The sequence below is a fragment of the Balaenoptera acutorostrata genome, chromosome 4, assembly GCF_949987535.1.
Source record: "Balaenoptera acutorostrata chromosome 4, mBalAcu1.1, whole genome shotgun sequence".
Taxonomy (NCBI): Eukaryota; Metazoa; Chordata; class Mammalia; order Artiodactyla; family Balaenopteridae; genus Balaenoptera; species Balaenoptera acutorostrata.
The window spans coordinates 67266356-67292235 of NC_080067.1; the positions used below are offsets into that span (position 1 = coordinate 67266356).

The 25880-nt window shown below is 39.7% G+C and overlaps 1 protein-coding gene across 7 annotated transcripts in view; it reads left to right on the top strand.

The window, feature by feature from the left end:
- The window catches only part of YEATS2 (YEATS domain containing 2), a 119733-nt gene that overhangs the window by 79166 nt on the left and 14687 nt on the right, over positions 1-25880 (top strand). For 5 of the 7 annotated variants that reach the window (XM_007195339.3, XM_007195341.3, XM_007195340.3 and 2 more), the window contains 11 exons: positions 74-177; positions 1536-1643; positions 2122-2304; positions 9693-9951; positions 12118-12279; positions 14598-14743; positions 15521-15679; positions 18694-18870; positions 19795-19981; positions 25081-25209; positions 25703-25801. In XM_007195339.3, the coding sequence (XP_007195401.2) occupies positions 74-177; positions 1536-1643; positions 2122-2304; positions 9693-9951; positions 12118-12279; positions 14598-14743; positions 15521-15679; positions 18694-18870; positions 19795-19981; positions 25081-25209; positions 25703-25801 (1713 nt within the window). The remainder of the gene's footprint in view (positions 1-73; positions 178-1535; positions 1644-2121; positions 2305-9692; positions 9952-12117; positions 12280-14597; positions 14744-15520; positions 15680-18693; positions 18871-19794; positions 19982-25080; positions 25210-25702; positions 25802-25880) is intronic. The other 2 variants (XM_057544965.1, XM_057544966.1) reach the window with 1 other exon arrangement.

The following is a 25880-nucleotide window of genomic DNA, read 5'->3' on the forward strand; positions in this document are numbered from 1 at the left end:
AATGGCTTTAAAATTCCATTTTGTAAATTTTACTTTGTTTATACTTTATTTTTAAATCAACCTTGCTTATCAGGAAGTCCTACCAGCAAGCTCTCTACTGCCTCTCAGGCCTCCCAAGGAACAGGTTCCCCGATTCCTAAAATTCATGGAAGTAGTTTTGTAACATCTGCTGTCAAGGTAATGCTCTTATTGCACTTTGCTAGTTTCTAAATGTGGTACATTCAAGTTGAGCCAGAATTTGCAAGTGATAATGCAGATTTCATAAAGTAGAATCTTCAAGCTAAGAAGTGTCATAAAGATCAAGTAAGTACTTCAGACTCCCCTACCTTACCTATGATTTTTTTTTGACAGCTTTGTTATACGTTTTTCTTTACAAAGTAATAATTCGTATCTTTCCACAGTGTATTTTCCCCCTCCCCACCTTCTTCAGGGTAAGAAGTCCTTTGAAATTTACAATTCCAAATATGATCTGACTTATTCAGATCATAGTGCTAGATATCTGCTCACTGTTCCACAGAGACAGTCACTGCTGTTGGCTTAGTTATTCAGCTTATTTGTTATTGTCTTGGCTACCTTAAGGCTAGAGCCTCCGAGGTATAAACTCCTGTTTGAGAATTCCTGAGAAATCAAAGATCATCTCTTACATGACTGGTGCTAACACAGTGTTTCTTATATCTAGGCACTTAATGGTGATGATATTGAGTAGTTTCCTGATCCAGGGCAAGGTTTCTCTCTAATGCAGTGTAATCTGTGAGCGCTGTGTTCTATGAATGCCTCAATTGTAAGAATTCCACGAAGGTCTTAATTCTCTACCAGTGTATTTTTGCATGTTTGTTGATGACATTTTCATTACATAGTTGAGCAGTGTTCTTAACTTTGTTTCTTGCCCCCAACATTTATTTATGGAAAATTGCCTCTGAGACTTGCCTTTTGTATTTGAGGATTAGAGACAAATGACAGTAATTTTGAATTTTGACCTTTGCTGTCTTTGTATTTGCTAATTGTTCAAGTTCTTTTCGTTGTATTGTTTTTAAAATTTTTAGTGAAAAATTTCCCCCTGCGTCCTGGGTATTTATTCCAGAGTAAGGATAACAGTTCAAGTTGCAAGTACTGTTACAAGGGTGTGGTATACTGAAACACTGTCACTGCCTGTTACATTCATTTGTTTATTTAGTGCCTAGACTTTAGGGATAGAAAAGAAATAGAATACAGTACCTATCCTTTAGTAGCATCTGGCAGGGGACTGGACATGAAACCAATGAGTCAACCAGATATTAGCGGTAGTATGATAGGAGTCTTTCCGGTTTCCAGTGGGCACAGATGAGTAGGCTCTTGCCAGTTTATAGCCTTACTTTGAATTGTCTTTTCAAGCAATAGTAAAATGCAGGTGTAGGGACTCGGAAGACCCCAAAGAGTTTTGGGCTTTTTGTTTGTTTTTGTTGCTAGGGAATGTCACAGGTTTATATTAAATATGTGACTAGAGTGAAATCACTCACTTTATCCTAATTGTACAATATGTATTTTTACAAACACAGCAGGAGGATTCTTTGTTCGCATCTATGCCACCTCTTTGCCCAATTGGGAGTCACCCTAAAGTTCAAAGCCCCAAACCTATAACTGGAGGACTTGGAGCTTTCACAAAAGTAAGTATTCATGAGAGGATTATCCCACAAGTGGATAAGCTCTTGTTACAGAATCTTTTTGTGGCATGTTGGAGTTGATTGATGCTACTACCCCACAACATGGAACTTTTTAGTATGTCTCATCTCTAAGACTGGATCCTACTTCTGAGACATGCTTCCATTTATTTAGTGGTGTTCACAGGGCAGCCCTTGGAGTCTAGCAAGATGGGAACTTTCTGGTGCCGTTTTGCCACCAATATCTAAAACAAATGACGAGGTTGGTTTGCAGATACACTGGATCAAGTCCACATCCTACTTTTGGTCCCTTTAATAGCTGTTATGGGCTATACTTAAGCAGTATTTTTACCCTTCTAGTGGAGTCATTGTTTACATACAGGGCTTCATTCATTCATTAATTCCTGCAGGCAGAATAAATTCAAATATTAGTAGCGTTTTTCATGGGCTGTTTATTCATTGTCATGATCATGTTTGTTGCAAGGTAATCATCAAACAGGAACCTGGTGAAGCCTCTCATGTACCAACAGCAGGAGCTGCCAGCCAGTCACCACTCCCTCAGTATGTGACTGTGAAAGGGGGTCACATGATAGCTGTGTCCCCTCAAAAACAAGTCCTAACTGCTGGAGAAGGGACTGCCCAGTCACCAAAGATTCAGCCCTCTAAGGTTTGTGTTGGGTAAGGATGGGGAAGTCAACATGTCAGTGAACGTTGTTTGCCTAAGTAATGGACACGTGCTGAAAAGGGTGATGGTGTTGATGGTCCCGGGAAAACCTGTGGATGAAAGCCCTGTAGGAAAAGCAGATAAGTCGGTGTTTAACCCACCTGTTCTTGTCATAGTCATTAACAAGAGCAGGGACATGGTTTATAGAGGGCCCAGGGACAGTTCAAGAGGTGAAGGGATGCCGTGTTATCTCTCTGGCAGTGAAGATGATTGACATCATGGACACAACTTTACACTTGATTCAAGTCTAACTGACAGGATCGAGGTCCACTGTTTTACCTGTTTATTTCTGATAGGAGACTGCTATAGTTTGCACCTCTGATGTCTTGACTGTGTGATCTGTTAAATGATTCTTGGCTCTTTAGAGAGTTTATTTTCTTTATAATTTGGAGGTTTGGGGACTTTACATATTGAGAGAACTCTAAAACAGAGATACATGTTTCCCTGCATCCGTTGTACTTAGGAGTGCCAAAGTATATCATGCTCTTATTTGTATATTATCTGTAATCCTCAAACAACCTTGCAAGGTGGATATTTTCACTGCTATTTTACAAATGAGGAAATTGTGGCTCTGAGAGGTTTAGCAACATCCTTGAGAGCATACAGCTAATAAATGACAGAGAATTTGAACCCAGGTCTAGTTGACTCCAAAATTCCCCATTCCAGAACTATTAAAATTTGTGAGACATTGTCTGTAACCTAAGCATGCTTTTAGAACATCCAGAGTTAAATTATCTTATTTTTAGGGCAGATATATCCTAAAGCTATTAAGAGTACTATGTGAAGCGCTTGTTCTTCAACTTTAAAATAGGTTTTAGATATTTTGGTTAGTCTAGATGGCTGCATATAGATCGAGTTAAAAATTCATAGTCTTATAGGTGGTTCTAAAATCTGTAAGAGTTCATTAACCACTTTCCCAAACTTATCTGCTCATAAGACTCAACTGATGATTAAAAATATATAGATACTAAGGCCCCCATCTCAGAACTTCTTGGTGACCCCAGGAATCTGGATTTTTAACAAACTCTCCTACTGACTCATATGATTAGGCAAATTTAGGAACCATGGAACTACAGCATCAAATTTGACTTTGGGGCTTCCATAGCCAGAATCACTAAAACAGGCAACCCCCAACTACTTCCTGATGCTCCCTCTGTTGTTTTGGCTTCAGGGCTAAGCATTTTGTTCAAGTCCTTTCGTGAATCGGTTATTGTCATCTGGTCTTCGTACTCAGACACATCCTGTATGTTGTTTAAAATCTATTTTGCTTCACCTAGAAATACATGGTATTACTGATTTAGGCTATTGAATCATGATAGCATTTCTATTTATGGTCAGAAGCTCTGAAAAGTTTCTGCTTTTTGCCACTTTTGCATTTTGCAAATCTACTCACCCAGTAATACTGAACAACTGTATTGGCTTTCTTGTCACATTGCCACCTACCTAATGGCAAGGTAGGACCAAGAGAAAATGGGTGGGTTTGTGCTAGAATGCCTTAAGTGTAAAGGTACCTGATAAGAAAAGCCACAGTAGAGTGTGAAAAAACTACAGAGAAGCAGAACATGAGACAAGACATCTATCCCAGAAATTTAGTACATGCTTTAGACTTGAGATAAAGAGCTGTCTGCAAGTACAGGGTGTCCCTGGTTATTGCTGAGGTGCAGTCAGAGAAAGTATGCCAGAAAACAGAAGTGTGAACAGAATGGTACTGTTTCACTTTCCACACAACTTTGGCACAATAGAAATACAGCTTATCTTTTTCATAAAAGTAGAGAGCGGTGCTGCTTTTGACATGAAAAGAGACAGCTGAGGAATTGGTGGTTCATATGGGAAGGAAGCAGTGTGGTGTAGTTAATTAAGAGCATGAGCTTATTACGCATCTCAGATCTCAGCCACTCATTACTTGTGTGAGCTGGGCAAATTTATCTCTCTCAGCCTTGTTTTTTCATCTAGTAAAAGGAAATAATACCCTTTGCCTTTCAGTGCTGTAGGAGAATTAGAGATCATTGTATATAGAGGCCCTAGCACAGAGCAGGTGCTAAATAAGTGATAGCAGCTAAAGTTATGTGAGGACGAGTCCTATGTATATATGCGTGAGTACCATGTAATAGTGACTATCACTGAGAAGTAAATCGTAAGTGGCTGTATTTTTCAGCATCTAGAGGGAAAAATCACATATACAGAGTCCTCACCTTCAGGTTGCTAAAGTAGATTCTGACTTGCAAAGGTATGTACAGGGCACAGGGAGGGCAGGAATAGAAACACCAAATCAAAGCATGAATCAAAATTAAGTATTTATAACAGTACAGAACAAAGGTGAAACTAGAAGGAAATTTGGAATGCGGAGAGCAGTGCTGTGGGAGGGGAAGAGGAGAACAGTTGGTAGGTGATTTCAGGTTCTAGGCCAAAATGTATTTAAAAAAAAAAAAAGACTAATTTGGGGTTACAGTGTCCTACTTAAGAGACTTCCTTGTGGTGTCATAGACAGCTGTGCATAGGGTTTTCCCTAGTAGAATGCCAGACTTCCTCATTCTCCTCAGTGTTTTAGAATAAAGGGGGGTTGTTTATCTTGTGAGCAGTTTGCTCTTGGTGGACAAGCTCTGCTAGTAAAAACTGCCCTCCTGTGGCCAGCATGGTTTTGTTTTATTTGGCTCTCAGAGGGATTAGGTGTGTCATATTCTGGACATTTTGAAGCAGTTGAGTGTGAGGATAGAGGTTGGCACAAGGAGGGAAAAGCAAGTCAGATGCATGGGATTGGAGGAAAGAAATTAAAATAGGTACATGTATGTATTATTTTCCTTTTTTAAATTGAAGTATAGTTTGTGTATAATATTATATGTTACCAGTGTACTGTATAGTGATTCACAATATTTAAAGGTTACATTCCATTTCTACTTATAAAATATTGACTGTATTCCCTGTGTTGTACAGTATACCCTTGTAGCTTATTTTTTTTTTTTTTTTTTTAATTTTATAGCTACTTTATTTATTTATTTATTTATTTTTGGCTGTGTTGGGTCTTCAGTTCGTGCGAGGGCTTTCTCTGGTTACGGCAAGTGGGGGCCATTCTTCATCGCGGTGCGGGGACCGCTCTTCATCGCGGTGCGCGGGCCTTTCACTATCGCGGCCCCTCCCGCTGCAGGGCACAGGCTCCAGACGCGCAGGCTCAGTAGCCGTGGCTCACGGGCCCAGCCGCTCCGCGGCATGTGGGATCTTCCCAGACCAGGGCTCGAACCCGTGTCCCCCGCATTAGCAGGCAGACTCTCAACCACTGCGCCACCAGGAAAGCCCACCCTTGTAGCTTATTTTATACCTAATAGTTTGTACCTCTTAATCCCCTACCCCGATATTGCCCCTCCTCCCTTTCCTTTCCCCACTGATAACCACTATTCTGTTCTCTGTATCTGTGAGTCTGCTTCTTTTTTGTTATATTCACTAGTTTGTTGTATTTTTTTTTAGATTCCACATATAAGTGATATCACATGTATTTATTATTTTCCTTTAAGATCTTTGCTTTCTTTATTAATTTAGGAACATGAAAATAGATTATGTGTAATTTAGCTTATGCAAGGGATTATTAAGTGTGATATATTTAGGAAATGTAAAGACAGACGTCTTAGAAAAAAGTTCAACTACTATAACAAATTCCCAAACCAGGAGCTTAAATAAGTTTACTTCTCTCACACATAAAAGACTGGTAGGCAGTCCTGGTGTGTTGGTTCCACAGTTATCAAGAATCTAGACTCCATCTCGTTGCTCTGTCATTTTCAAAATTTGGTTTTCAGCTTGTGGGCTGTGATAGCCACTTCATCTCATGCCACCATGTTCACATTTCTGGCCAGTAGGAAAAGGGAAGGGAAGAGGGTTTGGGGAGAGCATAACCAAAAATTTGCACTCATCACTTCTGTTCACATCCCTTTAGCCAGAAATGAGATGTCAGACCTAGATGTGAAGGAGTTGGGAAATATAGTCAGTATTCTGTGTGGCCATGTCCCTCGCTGAAAATCGGGGGTTCTGTTACTATGAGAGAGAAGCAAAGAATACATATTGGGGTTCAGCTGGCAGTTTCTGCCATACCTTAAAAATAATTTTCTGGATTAAGAAACTTTTTTTTTATCAATGCAGAGAAAAGTTCTTGATTAGTAAGAAGAGTTTGTATATCTCCGCATCTCTAGGGGGAATGAGTGTGCCCAGCTCTGTAGCTACAGTAACGCTCCATGTTGCCTATATAATGAGGCTCATACAGTCAGAATAAAGAGATTTGGATAATCATCAGGGATTGTTTTACCCAGGGCAGGGTAGCTGGGAGTTTTCTCTTCTCCATTCTAGATGAACTTATTTCTCCCCCCCACCCATTGGTTCTTTGATTGTTTTGTTTTTTCCTTTCTTTCCCTCTTTCCTTAAACTTACATAAAAGTGCAGAGACTATTGTAATGAATCCTACATGCCCTTTATTCCGTTTCAGCAGCTACCAGCATTTTGCTAATCTTCTCCTCCTAGAGTATTTTAAAGCAAATACGAGATGTTATCTATATATTTTGATTTCTGTTTGATTAACTGGACCTTAAGATCAAGGTCCTCTGCCCTGGCCAAATGCTGAAGATAGTGACAGATGTTTATCCTTTGGCTTTCTGTCCTGAGTCTCCACGTAGTCTCATAGATCACCATTCTTTAGTTCATAGTAACAAGTGTTGTGCTGGCTGCAGCTGTCATTTACTGTGTACATCATGCTGGCTAGGCACTTTATAAACTTATTTTCATTTATGCCTCATGATCTTATGAGATATTTTATAGATGAGGTATCTAAAGCTAAAGCTCAAAGGGGTTAAATAACTGTGCAGCTACTAACTGATGGAGCAAAACTGGGAAAGCAGGTCTGACTGCTTATAAAAACCTATACTCTTTCCTCTGTGATACACTGGTTTATAACACTTGATTAGGGGACCATTTTCTTTACATCAGCCATATTATCCAAGCACATGACAAGTGTATTTTACTATATTCACATTCTTTGAAAAGGAACCATGTATGATTTAGTGATTATTTAACTTAAAAATCCCATTCATCAGTTGTTATATGGTTTGTCATTTTGTTCTACCTTAAGTAATGCTATTATTTTTTAATTTGGGAAGATTCTAAAATTTCAGTAAATACAGAGAATAATATAATCAGTATCCACATATCCTCCACTGTGAATTAACATGTTCATATTTTTTTTAAATTAATTAATTAATTTATTTATTTTTGACTGTGTTGGGTCTTCGTTTCTGTGTGAGGGCTTTCTCTAGTTGCGGCGAGCAGGGGCCACTCTTCATCGCGGTGCGCGTGTCTCTCACTATCACGGCCTGTCTTGTTGGGGAGCACAGGCTCCAGACGCGCAGGCTCAGTAATTGTGGCTCACGGGCCCAGTTGCTCCGCGGCATGTGGGATCATCCCAGACCAGGCCTCGAACCCGTGTCCCCTGCATTGGCAGGCAGACTCTCAACCACTGCGCCACCAGGGAAGCCCAACATGTTCATATTTAATTCAACATTTTTTTCTCCAAATAAAATATGACTGATAAAGTTGCAGTCCACTTTGTTCTTCCCCAAAACAACAGTCATGAATTTGGATGTGTAGCTTGACAGTCCATACTTTTTATTACATAAGTAATAGCCGTAAGTAACATGCAGTGTTGTGAATTTTGAAGATTTACATAAAAGATATTTATACTCATATTTTTCTGCAACTCCCCTTTCACTCAATATTTGTATTTGCAAAGGCTGTTGATGTTGATATATATATATAGTTCCAGTTCATTCATTGTAACTAACAAATGTTATTCCATCGGTCAGTCTTATACCACAGTTTATCTATTCCTCTGTCTATAGACATTAAGCATATTTCATTTTGTAGACATTAAGGTTACTTACAATTTTTTGTAATTACAAATAATGCTACCTTGGACTTTCTGTGTATGTTCCCTTGAGCACATGTCTAAGATTTCTCTGGGATATATCCCTACCAGTAGAGGGTGAATTTTCAATTTTAGTAGATATCCTAGTACTTCTCTGGAGTGGCTGTACAAATTTACCTTTCTACCAGCAGTGAACAAAAGTTCCTGTTTCCCCATATCCTCTAGCCAATTCTTGGTATTATCAGGCTTTAAAATTGTCCCCTCCAATCTGGTGGTTGAAAAGTACTTTCTTCTTTATCTTTTTTGCCTTTAGAAAGCAGATCTTTTCTCATTCTTAAAAAAGAATGTAAAAGTCTTTTTATCTATTTTCTGGTGAGAAGTTCTTTTTATGAAATAAAGAATTGGGGAGTGTGAAACACTGCCCCAATTTTCCATGAATTAAGTTGTTTCTTCTAATTGAACATTGTACTATTGACCTTGTTTTAAAAGAGCTCCGAAGTATTCTTTTACTTGAAAGAATTTACGGTATTTTCAGAACTAGGTATTTCTAACTTTCATTCTTTGGGTGCTGGGATCTTTTTTTTTTTTTTTTAATTGAATTAAATGTTTTTCTAGCTTACACTTTTTCTTTTTTAATGAAATGTCTACCTTTAAGGAAAGGAAAGATTAGAAGGTATAGAAAAAGATAACTTTTCTTAAAAATAAGTTGGAAGAGGTGTCACATGTTTTACCATATAATAAATGACGTGAATTGTTAGATGTTCTAGTGATGAAGAAATATTGCCTCAGATGAGGATAACACAGAAGGGGTTACTGAAGAGGTGATATTTAAAAGTATGTAGTGGAGTTTATAGTTCATATATGAGAATGTTTATTGCAGTTTTTTCATAATGTGAAGTTTAAAATTACCTAAATAGTCACACAGTAGTGAAATATTTACTTAGATTATGGTATATCTATTCTAATACATTATTTTTTGGTCATCTCAAAATGTTTTTGAAAAATAACAACAGTGGAAATGGTTGTAACATGATGTTAAATTTAAAAATTATAAAACTATATGTATCCTAATCTTTGTTTCAAAATGTACATTTAAAAGAATCAGAAGTAAATACTACATTAAAAATATTAGATTATTTCTGATGAGTATTTTTTAAAAAAACACACATATTACTTTTTATAATTAAAATAGGTTATGGATAGTAGCTGGGGTTAAGACAGAAGCTGTAACATTTTATTGTAATAACATCCAGACTGTGAGAAATACTGCTGTTCACATCATAGGTAGCATTCCTAGATGATTGAATTAGACTCCATGTGTTGTATCTAGGGGTTTGCTTTTGTTCTTTGCTAGAACAGAGTGACTGTGCTGCTTTAAGACCTCTCAAGGGACTATGAGAAGAAGCACTGCTGGGTTCTCCTCTGTTTTGAACAGGTTGTTGGGGTGCCAGTTGGCTCTACCCTACCTTCGGCAGTGAAGCAGGCAGTGGCAATCAGTGGTGGCCAGATCCTCGTAGCCAAGGCCAGCTCGTCTGTCGCCAAAGCAGTTGGTCCAAAGCAAGTTGTGACCCAAGGAGTTGCCAAGGCAATTGTGAGTGGAGGTGGAGGAACCATTGTCGCTCAGCCGGTGCAAGCGTTAACCAAGGCTCAGGTCACTGCTGCTGGCCCTCAGAAGAGTGGATCCCAGGGTTCAGGTAACTGATACTAATCGGGGGCCCTTTCAGCAGCAGCCCCTTCCAAAATGCGCTGTGCTAGTGATTTTATTTGCTATTTGGTTCTCTCTAGGAAAACCTAGTGTGTTGATGTTATAAGGAGTATATAAAAACATGTTAATCTTTTTCATGTAACGTTTTACATAGAGGCCTGTAAGGCTTTTGCTCTAAGTTGTGCGTGCGCGTGTGTGGGTATGAGCAGGAATAGTAAAAATAGAGGGTATTTCTTGATACTGCTCTCAAGTCTGAAGAATAATTCTCATTTGTCCTTATTTCCATGTTGCGTTCTATTTCAGACTTACAGTCTTGGTATGGTCATTTGCCAGCAGCATTTTGAGATACTTGACTAAGGCATTCTCTACTAAACAGAAGTTTAAACACTTTGTGTTTTAGTCCTTAATGTGTTGTTTCTGTGAGTGCATGAAGAAATATACCTCAGGCATTTGATATTTACTAATTTTTAAAGGTCTTGATGAGGCTAAAGAATGGTAGCAGTGAGTTGGGAGGGTAGAAGGGTAGTGGAGGTCCAAAATAAAGATTTCAGAGGTGAAGAATCGCGGCTGATGACAAAGTTCTTTTGTGGCATTAAAAATGAGTGTTTGAGATGGACCAGAAGAAGTGATCTTTGGAGTTTAGAAGATACAGCAGCTGAGAAGGCAGAGAATTAAATAAGTCATCTATAGTGTTGTCACTGAGAATGACAGCCCTTAGCATAGAGCACAATACTTTGAGTCCGGAGTCCGCCTTCAGCTAATGAGGGGAAGTGACTTGGGAGTTCAGTAAATGAGAACAGAAAAGAGAGGGAGATAGTATAGCTAAGTAGGAGCCTCAAAAGAGGCAGGGCTTTTTTTTCTCCCCCTCTGGAATGAGTGGTGATAATGGTCTGAAAGTCAAACTGGAGAGCAAAAATGTTCCTTTCTTGGTCCTAGCCCTCTGATATTGAGGTAAGACAGAAAACAGCCCGTAGTTGGGGGGGGGGGGTTTCTGGGGAAGTCTTATCTTCAGAGGACTGATGGGTTTAATTACCACAAAAAGAGATAATGTTCAAGGAGGTTGACGTTCTAGAGGGTGTAGTGATCACAGCAGGAATTCCTGGAGTGGGGTGCATGGTGAAAGAGTCAGGGAAGGAAGAAGGCATGAGGAGATGGGTTCAGATCAAGGACCGTGAGCCGTGTGGAGATGGGACTCCGGGTGCGGGTGGCAGAGAGGTCTGCAGTCCTGGCCTGGCTGCGATGCACAGTGGTGTAAGATGAGATTAGTTCTGGTCATGATGAAGAGGGATGGCCCTCAGTTTAATATCAGTCCCTGATATTGGGTGCAACTTCCAGGGTTCCCGCCTCCCAAAGCTTTGCACAGTGAAGTGGTCCTGAGGGGGACTACTGTAGCAGGCGGGAGGAGGCTGAGAGTCCTTTCCCTGCGGGACTCACGTGGTTCCGTAGGCTTCAGTTCCTGGAGATTCGAATACAAAGTAACTGCAGAAAGTTTTCATGTTTAGAGGTTTCACAGCCATGTGCATCGAGAAGTAAATTCTAAGCGGTAAGTGAAAGCTGTTTGACATAGGTGAGACTTCTAAAAGATGAATTATAGTTTCATAGTATATGTGCCAGTTGTTGACTGTAGCATTTTTTAGTTCTTAGAAAGTGAGGAAGACTAGAAGTCTTGTTTCAAATCAGTAGATTCATCGTTACTAGAAATTGACTATAAAGGGGCTTTAAACAAATGAGAAGCAAATGTGTATTCATCCATAGAGAGGGTGATTATTTTATTGATTGTCTAAACAACACTACTTTTGAGAGTTAAGAGTCACTATTAATAATTATAGTGGGACGTAGGTATAAATTGTAATGGCTTTGGGCAAACCAGGACATATGGTCACTCTATATACAGATACAAGTTTCTTTATAGTTTGTAGCAGGCTCTTCTAGTATGTAAATATTTTAATTAGCAAGATAATGAAAAATGTCAGCCTTTAAAGCATTGTGCATCTAGGAAGCAAACTGCAGAGTTTATTGTTTGTTAGTGTTTTTGAATAAGTATTTTACTACTCTGTGTATGTTTTAATTTTAGAGATAGCATTGCCCTCAGCTCCAGTTTATCTTAATGTGTTTCCTCTTTCTTTTTTTCCCTGTATTCCCTTTACCATTTTAGTAATGGCAACGTTGCAGCTACCAGCCACTAATTTGGCCAACTTGGCAAATTTGCCTCCTGGCACTAAACTCTACCTTACAACGAACAGCAAGAACCCTTCAGGAAAAGGAAAACTTCTGCTGATCCCTCAAGGAGCCATCCTGCGGGCTACCAACAATTCTAGTTAGTCCATCATTAAATCATTTGGTTCTTGGGTCTCTGGGTACGTTCATCTCATCCACCTGAGGGGCAGTTCTTACCTGTTTCAGGAAGTATTTTCATAGCTCTGTTTGCTCAAATGGATTTAAAACATACACACATTTTAACTGGAAGTGGGTTTAAATAATCATAGTCTTAGGAGGTGACACTGTTGTCTTGGATTTATCTGCTCAGAGTCTGGGTTTGGGAACAAATTACAGTGAAGAGATATGGCTATTGAGGCTGTGTTGGGAGAAAGCTGTATATGTGAGCTGGAAATGAGTTCTTCCTGTCAGTGGTATCTGAAAACTGGTGACACCTGAGAAGATTGCTGGAAGCCTGTTTTTATTTTGAAGGGGATGGGAGTAGGATTGGAATCAAGTGTCTCTGCTTGCCATTATTTAGATGTGCGTCTTAAGTTTGCTAGGTTTGGAGATGGCAAGAGAAATACAGTCGCAGCCTTAGTGTGTAAGACGTAAAGCCCCAAGGAAATTAGGTGGTTTATCTAGGCTTATATAAACTTTTGCTTTGACATATAGAGAAAAACAATTTGGGTAGTGTTGAAAAGGAAAGGGTAAGAGGAATTATTTCCATCTGAGTCAGATGTATAGTTGGTACAGCAGTTAGGTTCATTTGAAATTAGTCACTTGCCAAAATGCAGTGTTGTAATTGTAATCAAGCAAGGGCTCGTGTGCCTGTGGTACAGAAAACCATTTCTGACAGTGGGAGTTTGCAGCAAAGTAAGGGTTAATTGCAGGGCAGCAAGCAAGGGAGTGGGAAGCAAGTCTCAGATCCACTCCAACTTGGTCTTTGAGTTCAGGGTTTTTAAAGGGGAGGAACAAAGAAGCTGGGGTTAATCATCATCTTGTGATGTTTCTTAATCATAGTTTTGGGAATCAGGATGTCTCTGGTTTACATTTCTCTGGCCAGGTGGTCCATGGCTCGGGGGTCTATTAGCTTATCTTGCCCTAGGGAAACAATCTTGAGTTTTTACCTTAGTGATGTTATCTACAACAGCAATTTTAGTACATTAATGATGTTGTTAACAACGGCAGGTTTAGTCATCTGACTCTGGTTGATTAATGTTCAGTTAGCACAGAATTGAGGTCAGAGGGGACAAGAAAGGGAATAAAGTTTTGGATAGAGAGATTAATCATAAACTCAGCAGGGGAATTTGGTTTTAGGGGGGACTCAGTTTCAAAAGCTAGTCAGCCGTTTTGTTTACTGACTGTAATGGGCGATTTCCACTCTTACCCTGGTGTTTTTTCCTCATACCTAAGCAGTGGTGTATCAAAAATTTAGATATGTAAGAGAAAGACAATGTAAGTCTTCAAAAATTCATCCAGAGAGCTACTTAGAGTTTAGTTTATATATATAATGTCACCAAAAGGGAAGTAAAAAGGGTACAAAGGCTTTAAAGTGGAATTTGAAAAGCAAAAAAAGACCTGGAGTCGTTATAAATATGAGTCGTTATAAATATGAGGAAAATCTTGGTTTTTTCCAGAGCAGGGGGGAGATGGAAAAGAGAGAGTACTGCAAAATTACACTAAATTCCAGCAGTTTCACTGAAATTGAATCAGATGCCAGAAAGTTTGGGAGCACTTCTCTGAGCACATTTAAGTGTTGGTTAAAAACACTTGGTTAGGGCTTCCCTGGTGGCGCAGTGGTTAAGAATCTGCCTGCCAATGCAGGGGACACAGGTTCGAGCCCTGGTCCGGGAAGATCCCACATGCCGTGGAGCAACTAAGCCCATGCGCCACAACTACTAAGCCTGTGCTCTAGAGCCCGCGAGCTACAACTACTGAAGCCCACGCGCCTAGAGCCCGTGCTCTGCAACAAGAGAAGCCACCGCAATGAGAAGCCCGTGCACCACAACTGAGAGTAGCCCCTGCTTGCCACAACTAGAGAAAGCCCGCGAGCAACAACGAAGACCCAACGCAGCCAAAAATAAATAAATTAATTAATTAAAAACAAACAAACAAACAAACAAAAAAACACTTGGTTAGAAAATGTATCTGACTGTCCATCTCTCACAACTAAGCTAAAACACTTGCAAAGATAAGTTCTTCATTGTAGTACAGTACTCAGAGCTGAACTAGTCGACCATCATTCAGTCAAACGTAAATATATTTCAGTCTTCAGCGTTAGGAAGTTCTCACTCTTGTCACGGACTTGTATATTACAAAAAAAGGAGGAAAGAAGGAAAGGGAAGGAGTGGAGCCCTAAGGGAAACATCTCTCTGGGCTCATCTGTTTTTTCTCTTAAGCCTTCTCTTAATACTTTGTCATTGGTTGTGTTTTCAGACCTCCAGTCTGGCTCAGCTGCCAGTAGCAGTGGTGGCAGCAGTGGCAGTGGAGGAGGAACCGGAGGAGCCCAAAGCCCTGCCGGCCCTGGAGGGATATCCCAGCACCTGACGTACACATCTTACATCCTCAAGCAAACCCCTCAGGTCTGGTCATTTGTGACTGGTATCTTTTAAATCAGTTATTTAATGACTGCCTTTAATTATAGTGGATTTACCTTTACAGCTCTGAGATCAGGCGTCAATACTAACATTTTAGTCATGTTATAAATCTGTATTATTTTGGGTTTGCTTTGTTTTGAGAGAAAAGCGAGTGGAGATTCAGAAGGACTTACGTAACTTATCCAAGATCTCTCCGCTAAGCCTAGTGGAAGGGTTTGGATTTAAACCCAGATCTTTCTGAAAGATTTTTGCTATGCTGTTGCCTCTCATGGATTTGGAATAGTATTAATGTGCAGTTGAAAATTTTCTCCTAGACGTAACCAGAGAGATAGTATCAAGTTATGGTTTGGAGTTCCATTGGATTCAAGATTAGGAACAGGTTTCTGCCTTCTTTCTTTCCCCTTGTCGCTGGTCTTGGCTCCTCTCTAAGGAAGGGAATGGAATTTTGGTTCTAGATGTTCTTAGTGAGAGAGTGGATAGTTATCAGTCTGAAGGATTAAATCCAGCTATGAGGGGACTAGACTGTAAAACTTGAGCTTCCAGCAGCCTACTCTGTAACTCCAGTGCAAAGTTTGAGAAGTGGGGATAACTGTTGGTAGTGACACTGAGAGCAGAGCTATTCTTTTTAATCATTTTGATGAGTTGTAGAATTGAAGGGTAACATTGTCGTTTATAATATGGGACCTTGTGATTTAAAGAATCAGAGCAAGTCATTTGAACTTAACAAATTACTGATCAGGTCTTTATTTGTTTGTAATTTAGGGCACGTTTTTAGTTGGCCAGCCATCACCCCAGACATCTGGAAAACAGCTGACTACGGGGTCAGTGGTCCAAGGAACACTGGGAGTCAGCACATCCTCTGCACAAGGACAGCAAACATTAAAAGTCATCTCTGGACAAAAAACCACTTTGTTTACCCAGGTAAATACACACACACACACACACACACACACACACACACAAATATTTACAGCTTGTCTCTTTCCAAATTATTGTTACCTAAGAAAGTAAGCAATAAAATAGTATAGAAAAATAAGAAGAAAATCTTAAGATTTGGGAAAATATAAGTAGAATGAGAAGATAAGACCAGAGAGTTGTTTAGATATGCAAACAGTAATGTCCTATATACTTAATAAAATTTGCCAAAGCAAAATGAGAACAATGATCAGTTATAAAATTCACACCATTTGTGAGAGAAAAAAAAAATAACCACATAATATTTTCTTAGAAGAAACAAAGATTTTCTAGACACTTCATTCTAAAATTTCTCTGGAGGGACTTCATATAGGAGATTCTGAATAGTGTTATAGGTGATTTCAGCCACAATATCCATATAGTAAGTAAATGCTATAGGGAGTTTGGTGTATGTTTCTACAGCTTCTTTAGTATAGGTGGAAGAATAATGACAGGGAATTTTAACTGGGTGAGGGATGTCATAATCATCTGCAGGAGAATCTATAGCTAAATCTCAAAAACTTACCAAATGAAACAAAGTGTAGAAGGATACAGACAGTGTGGATATCAACAAATAATGCACTTTTTATGACTGCATGTAGATCAGCAGTTCTCAAAGCATGAAATGGTACTGGATTTTTGTCAAATGCTTTTACTGTGTCTATTGAGAGGATCATATGGTTTTTCTTTTTTAGTTTGTTAATAAGGTGAATTACATTGATTGTTCAAATATTAAACCAATCCTGCGTTCCTAGAATAAACCCTACTTGGTTGTGATATGTTATCCTCTTTTAATGTATTGTTGAATTGAATTTGAATTTTTTTTTCATAGTAATCTTTTATTTATTTATTTATTTTTATATTTATTTTTGGCTGCGTTGGGTCTTAGTTTCTGTGCGAGAGCTTTCTCTAGTTGCGGCAAGCGGGGGCCACTCTTCATCGCGGTGTGCGGGCCTCTTCACTGTCGCGGACTCTCTTGTTGCAGAGCACAGGCTCCAGACGCACAGGCTCAGTAGTTGTGGCTCACGGGCCTAGTTGCTCTGCGGCATGTGGGATCTTCCCAGACCAGGGCTCGAACCCGTGTCCCCTGCATTAGCAGGCAGATTCTCAACCACTGCGCCACTAGGGAAGCCCTGAATTTGAATTTTTGCAAGGGATATTGGTCAGTAGTTTTCATTGTAATTTCTGTCTGGTTTTGGTATCAGAGTAATGCTGGCCTCATAAAATGAGTTGGAAACTTCTCCCTCCTCTTCACTTTTTGGGGGGAAGAGTTTATGTCGACTTGGTATCATTTCTTCCTTAACTGTTCAGAATACACCAGTGAAGCCGTAATGGCCTGCAGTTTTCCTAATTGGGAAGGTTTTTAACTACAATTTCAATTTATTTAATAGATATATTGATAAGACTGACTATTCACATTATTTTGTCTTAAGGAGGTTTGGTAGTTTATATCTTTAAAGGAATTTTTTTTTTATTACATCTAAGTAGTTGAATTTCTTGGAACAAACTTGTTCATAATTTTCCCTTATCCTTTAATGTCTGTAGAATCTTTGGTAATGTCCCCTTTTTCATTCCTGACTGTGATAATTATGTATCTTCTCTTTTTTTCTTGATCAGTCTAGCTAGAAGGTTTATCAACTTTATTGATCTTTTCAAATTACCAGCATTTGGTTTCCTTGAGTACTAAATTCCCTTTGGTCAGATGCTCTTTGCTGTTTTAAACAGGTATGAGGCCCCAGAATTCTTTAGGCAGTTCTTTAAAATCTTAGCTAATTTCTTCTAATCCGCTCATGTTGCAGCCAGTGCAGTGACTTTCTTTCTGTTCTGCCACAGCTAAGATGTTTGCTGTTGCCTTTTATTAAGGTATAATTTACATAGAATAATGCACAGATCACAAATGTGCTGCTCAGGGAATTTGGACAAATGTGTATGCTCTTGCAAGCACTATCCCAGTCATGATATAGAGCATTTCCATCACTCTAAAACATACCCTCATTTCTCTTTCCAGTTTTTTTCTATCACCATTTTTCTGTCTCTGTCACCATAGATTAGATTTTTTTTTTTAATTATTTATTTTATTTATTTATTTTTGGCTGAGTTGGGGCTTTGTGGCTGCACGCGGGCTTTCTCTAGTTGCGGTGAGCGGGGGCTACTCTTCGTTGTGGTGCGCAGGCTTCTTACTGCGGTGGCTTCTCTTGTTGCAGAGCACGGGCTCTAGGCACGCGGGCTTCAGTAGTTGCAGCACGCAGGCTCAGTAGTTGTGGCGCACAGGCTTAGTTGCTCCACAGTATGTGGGATCTTCCCAGACCAGGGATCGAACCCGTGTCCCCTGCATTGGCAGGCGGATTCTCAACCACTGCGCCACCAGGGAAGCCCCATAGATTAGCTTTTGTCTGTTCTTGAACTTCGTATCAACAAAATTATATAGTATATAGTCTTTTATGTTAGCTTCTATTGTTGAACAGAATGTTACTGAGATTTACCCATGTGTGTATTGATTATTCTTTATTTTTGTTATTTTTCTTTATTTTTGGCTGTGTTGGGTCTTTGTTGCTGTGCACGGGCTTTCTCTAGTTGCAGCAGGCAGGGGCTACTCTTTGTTGCGGTGCACGGGCTTCTCATTGCAGTGGCTTCTCTTGTTGCAGAGCACAGGCTCTAGGCACGTGGGCTTCAGTAGCTGTGGCACATGGGCTGAGTAGTTGTGGCTCACGAGCTCTAGAGCGCAAGTTCAGTAGTTGTGGCACACGGTCTTAGTTGCTCCGCGGCATGTGGGACCTTCCCGGACCAGGGCTCGAACCCGTGTCCCCTGCATTGGCAGGTGGATTCTTAACCACTGTGCCACCAGGGAAGTCCCCTTCATATAGTTTTAATTAGCAAGACTTTCTTGGGGATGCACTATTTGGGGGGTGTATGTAGGTAAGGATTAAATTGTGCCTGTTAACCATGGTAACTTATTACTCCAATCCATTTTATTTCTGCAGGCGGCCCCGGGGGCACAGGCATCTCTAATGAAAATATCTGATAGCACATTGAAGTCTGTGCCAGCCACCCCACAACTCTCAAAGCCTGGAACCACAATGCTGAGAGTAGCAGGAGGAGTTATTACAACTGCCAGTTCCCCAGCTGTAGCCCTCTCAGCAAATGGTCCTGCGCAACAGGTGAGAAGTAGCATGATAGTGGAAAACCATAATGAAGCATAAAAGCAGTAAAAATGTAAGATATTCATCAGGCACACTATTGAATGTAAGATATTCATCAGGCACACATCAGGGCCATATTACTTTTTTAAAAATTCAAATATAATTCACATACCATAAAATTCACCATTTTATTTTATTTTAATTTAATTAATTTATTTATTTTTGGCTGCGTTGTGTCTTCCTTGCTGCTCGTGGGCTTTCTCTAGTTGCGGCGAGTGGGGGCTACTCTTCGTTGTGGTGTGCGGGCTTCTCATTGCGGTGGCTTCTCTTGTTGCAGAGCACGGGCTCTAGGCATGCGGGCTTCAGTAATTGCAGCATGTGGGCTCAGTAGTTGTGGCACACGGGCTCTAGAGCGCAGGCTCAGTAGTTGTGGCTCACGGGCTCTAGAACTCAGGCTCAGTAGTTGTGGCGCACAGGCTTAGTTGCTCTGCAGCATGTGGGATCTTCCCAGACCAGGGCTTGAACCCATGTCCCCAGTATTGGCAGGCGGATTCTTAACCACTGCGCCACCAGGGAAGCTGTATAGTGAGTTTTTAATAAAGCTCATATTATTCCATTTTTACATTCTGAGATTATGTCCTCTTATGGGGGGGCTGTTGAAATATCCTTTTATGAAGTGATATAATAGGTGGTGAATTTTTTTAATGTGGTAATCCTATGATACCTCCTTGCTTTAAAATTTAAAAAATGTCCTGGTCCGTGAAATGTGAAAGTGTAGGAACCACCAAACTAGAGAAGCAGTCTTTTTAAATGGCATGACATTGAATAGGTAGCTAATAATAGCTAATAGCTAATATTTATTGCGTATGCTACACGGCAGTCACTGTTCTAAGTTACAGTACTTTCTTCTTAATATCTATTATTTCTGGTCCTGTGGGTTAGCAGTCGGAAGGAACAGCTCCCAGTTCATCGTCTACTGTGACTTCTGTAATGAAAACTTCTGGGCAGCAGCAAGTGTGTATGAGCCCAGCCACCATGGGACCCTGCAAGGCTGCTGCCTCTTCTGTCATCAGTGCTACGTCCCTGGTGTCCACACCAAACCCCATCTCTGCAAAGGCCACAGTATCAGGTCAGTTGTACCATAATATCATTTCTCGCTCTCTTCTTTGGGCTAGAGTATTTGTGGAAGGTCTTACATAATAACAGTTTTTTAATAATAAATTGTTAAAAATCATTAATTCGGCAGCATTTTCCATATAGCTGCCTTTTAGATGAATTACTCTTATTTAAAATTTAGGTGTAAATTTTCAAGTCTGAAATGTTTTTATGGATTGAATAACAATTCTTAACTGATATAATAAAACATTAGCCATCTGGAACTCTTCTGGGTATTTATCAGCAGTTTTGCATGGAACTCATGGTAAAACATCATACGTCTCTTTTTGCTTTCATAAACAAAGTATATAAAATTAAATTAGCATTGTTGACTCCAAGACATGATTTTTTTAAAAATAAATTTATTTTATTTATTTATTTTTGACTGTGTTGGGTCTTCGTTGCTGTGCGCGGGCTTTCTCTAGTTGCGGCGAGCGGGTGCTACTCTTCGTTGCGGTGCGCGGGCTTCTCATTGCGGTGGCTTCTCGTTGCGGAGCACAGGCTCTAGACGCGAGGGCTTCAGTAGTTGTGGCACGCAGGCTCAGTAGTTGTGCACGGGCTTAGTTGCTCCGCAGCATGTGGGATGTTCCCGGACCAGGGCTCGAACCCATGTCCCCTGCATTGGCAGGCGGATTCTCAACCACTGTGCCACCAGGGAAGCCCCAAGACATGATTTTTAACAGTAGTTATTATATTGGGTAGTGTTAGAATGACATGCTTGAGCTTTGGTAAGATGTATCCTTTCTCTGTGCCCACCCTGAATGGCCCTGGAAGAGTGTGCCTTTTACTTCTTTGGGTAACATAGAGCACAAATCCTGGAGCCAGATTGCCTAATACCTACCTCATAAAGTTGAGACGATTAAATGAGTTAATATAAAAATGCTTAGGATACCGTCTGACATGTAGTTGCCATTATATAAATAATTGCTGCCGTTATCATTTTTAGTGTCATCGTTGTTGTTAGTCCACATTCCCTTATCTGCAATTCTGAAATCCAAAAAGCTGTGAAAACCAAAGGTTTGTTTATTGTTGTTTTTCCCCATAATGAATTTTAGGGCGAAATCTGACCTCCATTGACAGGCTGTTTATACTACTTAATATGAGTATTCATCTTTTGCCACAAATATTAATGTGTTTGATTACATTGTACTGTCCCATTGGGGTGATATATAGCATTACTTCTCAAACTTGAAAGGTCAACTTTGTTTTACTATAATCTAGTACAGACAGATACTTCTGTAAAATACAATAAAAATATCACAACAAAGTCAAACTGTTACAAAACTTTTGAACACTCAGTATCTGTATTGCCTTGTTACAGATTAATTATAGTTTACCAACTGGCACTGGTATACAGAAAAAAACTGAGTATTGCTAATATATATATGATATATATATCATACACACATGTATATATACAGACACATACACAAACATAAATACATACACACACATACCTTAGTACCTTTGCATAAAGATTGTGGGTATTCTTCCCTGTTACTGCATGTAGTTTGGTCAAATAAAAGCACAGGCTTGTGAGCTTTTTGGTCTATAAATAAACCATCTTAACGACTCTTGGGTATTTTAAAAAAAAAAAAGATTGTGGATATTCTTGTTCTTCTTCTTCTTCTTATCACTAGATTCCATACATGAGTCTAAATCAAGCCCCTATGTTTTGTTTGCTTTTTGGACCAAAAGATTAAGGCTGGTTTATTTTTCCCATGATTTCTACCTCCCAGTTAAAATTGACCAAGTTTTTTTTTTTTTTTAAAGTTTAATTTTTATTTATTTATTTATTTATGGCTGTGTTGGGTCTTCGTTTCTGTGCGAGGGCTTTCTCCAGTTGTGGCAAGCGGGGGCCACTCTTCATCGCGGTGCGCAGGCCTCCCATTATTGCGGCCTCTCCTGTTGCGGAGCACAGGCTCCAGACGCGCAGGCTCAGTAATTGTGGCTCACGGGCCCAGTTGCTCCGCGGCATGTGGGATCTTCCCAGACCAGGGCTTGAACCCGTGTCTCCTGCATTGGCAGGCAGATTCTCAACCACTGCGCCACCAGGGAAGCCCTGACCAAGTTTTTATATGGGGAGTGCTTGTTCTCTGCTAACTGAATGTTTAGAGGTACTGTGTTAGCACTGGAGTAGAAATTGTAGAAATAGAAGGAATTACTATTTTAAGAAATGAATGCCCTCCTTTTTTCTGATTTTTAAATGAAGTCTCTTGCTTTAAGTTCTAGTTTCTTGAGATACTGCTGATGAAACTTTCTGTATATTATTTTCATAAGAGAATCAAACTGTTTTCTACTGACCATTTTGTGTGTGTGGGTGTGTATCCTTTTTTTTTTAATTGAGGTATAACCTTTAATTTTTCAATTAAATCTTTTGTGTGCATTACAAACTGTTTTGAACAAGGTTGCCATTGTGACTAGAGCAGAGTAAACAAGGGAAAGAGAACTAGGAGGTAAAGTCAGAGTGGTGGGGGCCAAATCACATAGGGCCTTTGTAGGTCATTGTAAGAACATTGATTTTTACTTCAGGAGAATCCACTGGGGGGTGTTCAGCTAAGGAGTAACACGAGCTGCCTTTTCCTTTTAACAGGTTACTGGCTACAGCATTTAGACTAAACTATGGGGCACAAGGTGGAAGCAGGGAATAGACCAAGAAGTAGACACTAAGAAAGAAACTTTGATGATGTATTAGGGAGCCCTGGCAACATGAGTTTCTTTCTGGAGTTCCAGAAAGAAAACAGAAAATAATGGGAAAGAAATGATCCAAGAAATGAAACAGTTTATCCCCAAATTGAAGGGCATGAACTTCCAGGTTCAAGAGGCACAGTGTCCAGCACAGTGAGTGAAAGATGGCTCACATGAAGGCACAGTTTGTTCATGAAGTCAGAACACCAGTGACAAGGAGAAGATCTGAAAAGCTGTCAGAAAAATAAACAGAAAAGTTTAGAAATTACATTATCATTGGGCTTGTCAGTAGCAGTGCTGGAAGCTAGAATATTGCTTTTCAAAATTCTAGGGGGGAATTCTTGTAGTCTAGAATTCTGTAGTTGGCCAGATCTTTACTGAGTATGAGGGTAGAAATATTTTCTGACAGACAACGTTTCAAATGTATTTTCTATGACCTTGTCTCAAAACATAACTAAAATACATGTTTCACCAGAGTGAAGAGGTGTAGACCAAGAAAGAGGACAAAAATAGAGAGAAAGGCAAAGGGAATTCCCAGGGTAACTGTGAAAGGGCGCTCCCCAAATGAAGGCTTTGCAGCAGGCCTAGAAAGCAACAGTCCAAATTGGAGCATATCAGAGAGTCCCAGGAAGGATAGCTCTTATTTTAAAAATGGAACTGTAAATTATTTAGGAGGTTTGACCATGTGGAGAACTGTATAAAGGGTGATTTATAGCGTTTTTGAAGGACATGGGAAGACTTTAGTAAGATGTTGAAGGAGAACTAAATAAGCAAATGAAAAAGAAGGAAATTATTAACTCCAGAAAATGAGATCGAGTCATAGCATCATGATATTCTTTGGATCGATAGAGACCAATATTGGAGGAGAGGGAAGAGAGGGTATAAATGCCTTACAATGCTTATCTACCTTAATAGTAAGTCAGTGTGTAACATCAAAATGAATCGAGGCCTACAGTATACACATTCTTTTAAAAAATGCTGAGATAAATATTAAAACACCAAAAGGGTTAAAAGTGTATGCTACTGGGGAACCAGATGAAGACAGGGAGGTGGAGCAGAGGATGGCTATTTTTAGTGATATGCCTTTTAGCACTTTTTAACTTTTCAACTGATGAGCATGTAATGTTTTGATAGAAATAAGAATTTTAAAAATACGAAGAAACCAGGTCATTGTTGTACTCTTGGAGGGCACACTCAGTTAAGGAATTACTACTTGACTGATCTAACACTCATCTATTCCAAAGAACGATTTTCTTGTTTATTTAAGGCTTTGTTCTTGAAAGTATTTAAGACTATTCCTTCTCTTAACTCAAGCTAACTGCATTCCAGTGCCTTAAAGTATCTTTAGCCTCTGTCGCTGTTTTTTTTTAAAAAAATATTTAATTAATTAATTAATTTATTTATTTATTTGGCTGCATCAGGTCTTAGTTGCAGCAGGCAGGCTCCTTAGTTGCATAATGCGAAATCCTAGCTGCGGCATACATGTGGGATCTAGCTCCCCGACCAGGGATCGAGCCGGGCCCCCTGCATTGGGAGCTCGGAATCTCAACCACTGCGCCACCAGGGAAGTCCTGTCTGTCGCTGTTTTTAAGTAGTTGTTATAATATGTGTTTGTGTTGTATCTTGTGTACTCTCTTTTTGTCACTTTTTTACTAGCCTTCTGAATGTCTAGAATAGCTTTATAATAGAAATGGGAGTATGGAAATTCTTTTAAAGCAAAGTGGGAGAGGATGACCCTTTCTAAATAAGTGGAGAATATCTGGTTTGAAAAATAAAGGCTGCACAGAGATAGGAAATTATAAGATATGGTGAGTAGACAGACTGAAGTATTAGATATGTAAGGTTGTTGTAAAGGAGATGCAGATAAATTAGGACCAGATTAAAATGGACTCTGAATGCTTTGACTAATTTTGGAAACATTCTCTAGGCAATCCAGAGCCAGAGAAGGTTTTTAAGTAGGAAAATGACAGTTATCCAAATCAAAATACAAAATTTTACATCCAGTTTGTACATATCACAGCTATATACAAAACAAATAAATTGTCATAAAAAACAAACATGGAAAAGAACTATCTCAAAATGATGATACTGGTTGTCTTTGCAGTAGGACTCTGGGTGACTTTTCTCTTTCCTATTATTTCCACTTTTCCAAAAATTTGTGTATTACTTTATGATAGCAGGGTAAACATGAATCATTATTGTTGCATCATTGCTTCATTGAGAAATCAGCTGCATCCATTGCCTCATGCTTCCAGCTCTTTCTTTATTGAAAGGGTAAATGTCCTAAGAATGTCCTCCTGTGAGAAAATGTGAATGCTGAAGAGGGCATGAACTTGAAGGAAGCATCTGATCTTCAGCTTGGCCTTATCTTCCAACTTATTTTAGGATTGTTAAAGATTCACTCCAGTCAGTCCAACCCCCAGCAGGCTGTCCTGACAATCCCCAGCCAGCTCAAACCACTCAGTGTAAACACATCTGGAGGTGTGCAGACGATACTGATGCCTGTGAATAAAGGTGAGTTCTTCACCTGTGGGTGTGGTCGTCTCTGGGTCTGTCTGGTGGGAAAGTCTATTCCGTCACTTGGTGGCCGCCCCTCCCTTTTTCAGCCTGCCCTTGAGCTGTCACCGTACTCCCTGGCACCACCTCTAGGACCGAAAGTAAAACCCAAATGATCCACTGACTTCTAAATAACTGCCCATTTCTTACGTTGAGTAGGGGGGGGGTACATCTTAGGTATTTATAAGAGTGCAGGTTAATTGGATTTTTATTTTCTGAGTTTAGTGACAAGCCCCCATTTCCACAGTTGAAGATACCAGCTCATTTACCCCGGTAGTAATAGTAAACAGCCGCCTTGTCAATCACTGTATTAAAAAAGGACCATATCTGTTGTACTGAAATTGTTTTTGTGCTAGTAGTCTACAGAGGGGCTACCACCTGGGAGTTAGATCATTTTCATTAAAATAATTTCTATATTTCTTATATCCTCCCCTCCTTTTTTGCCTGTTAGTGGTTCAGTCATTTCCTACCAACAAATCGCCTGCCATTCTGCCTGTAGCTGCCCCAACTCCAGTTGTCCCCAGCTCTGCTCCAGCAACTGTTACAAAAGGTATGTAGTTTCCCACGGTATATTTGCCCAGAAGTTTTGTGCAAGACATTACTGTAATATGACTCCCTTGAATTTCAGC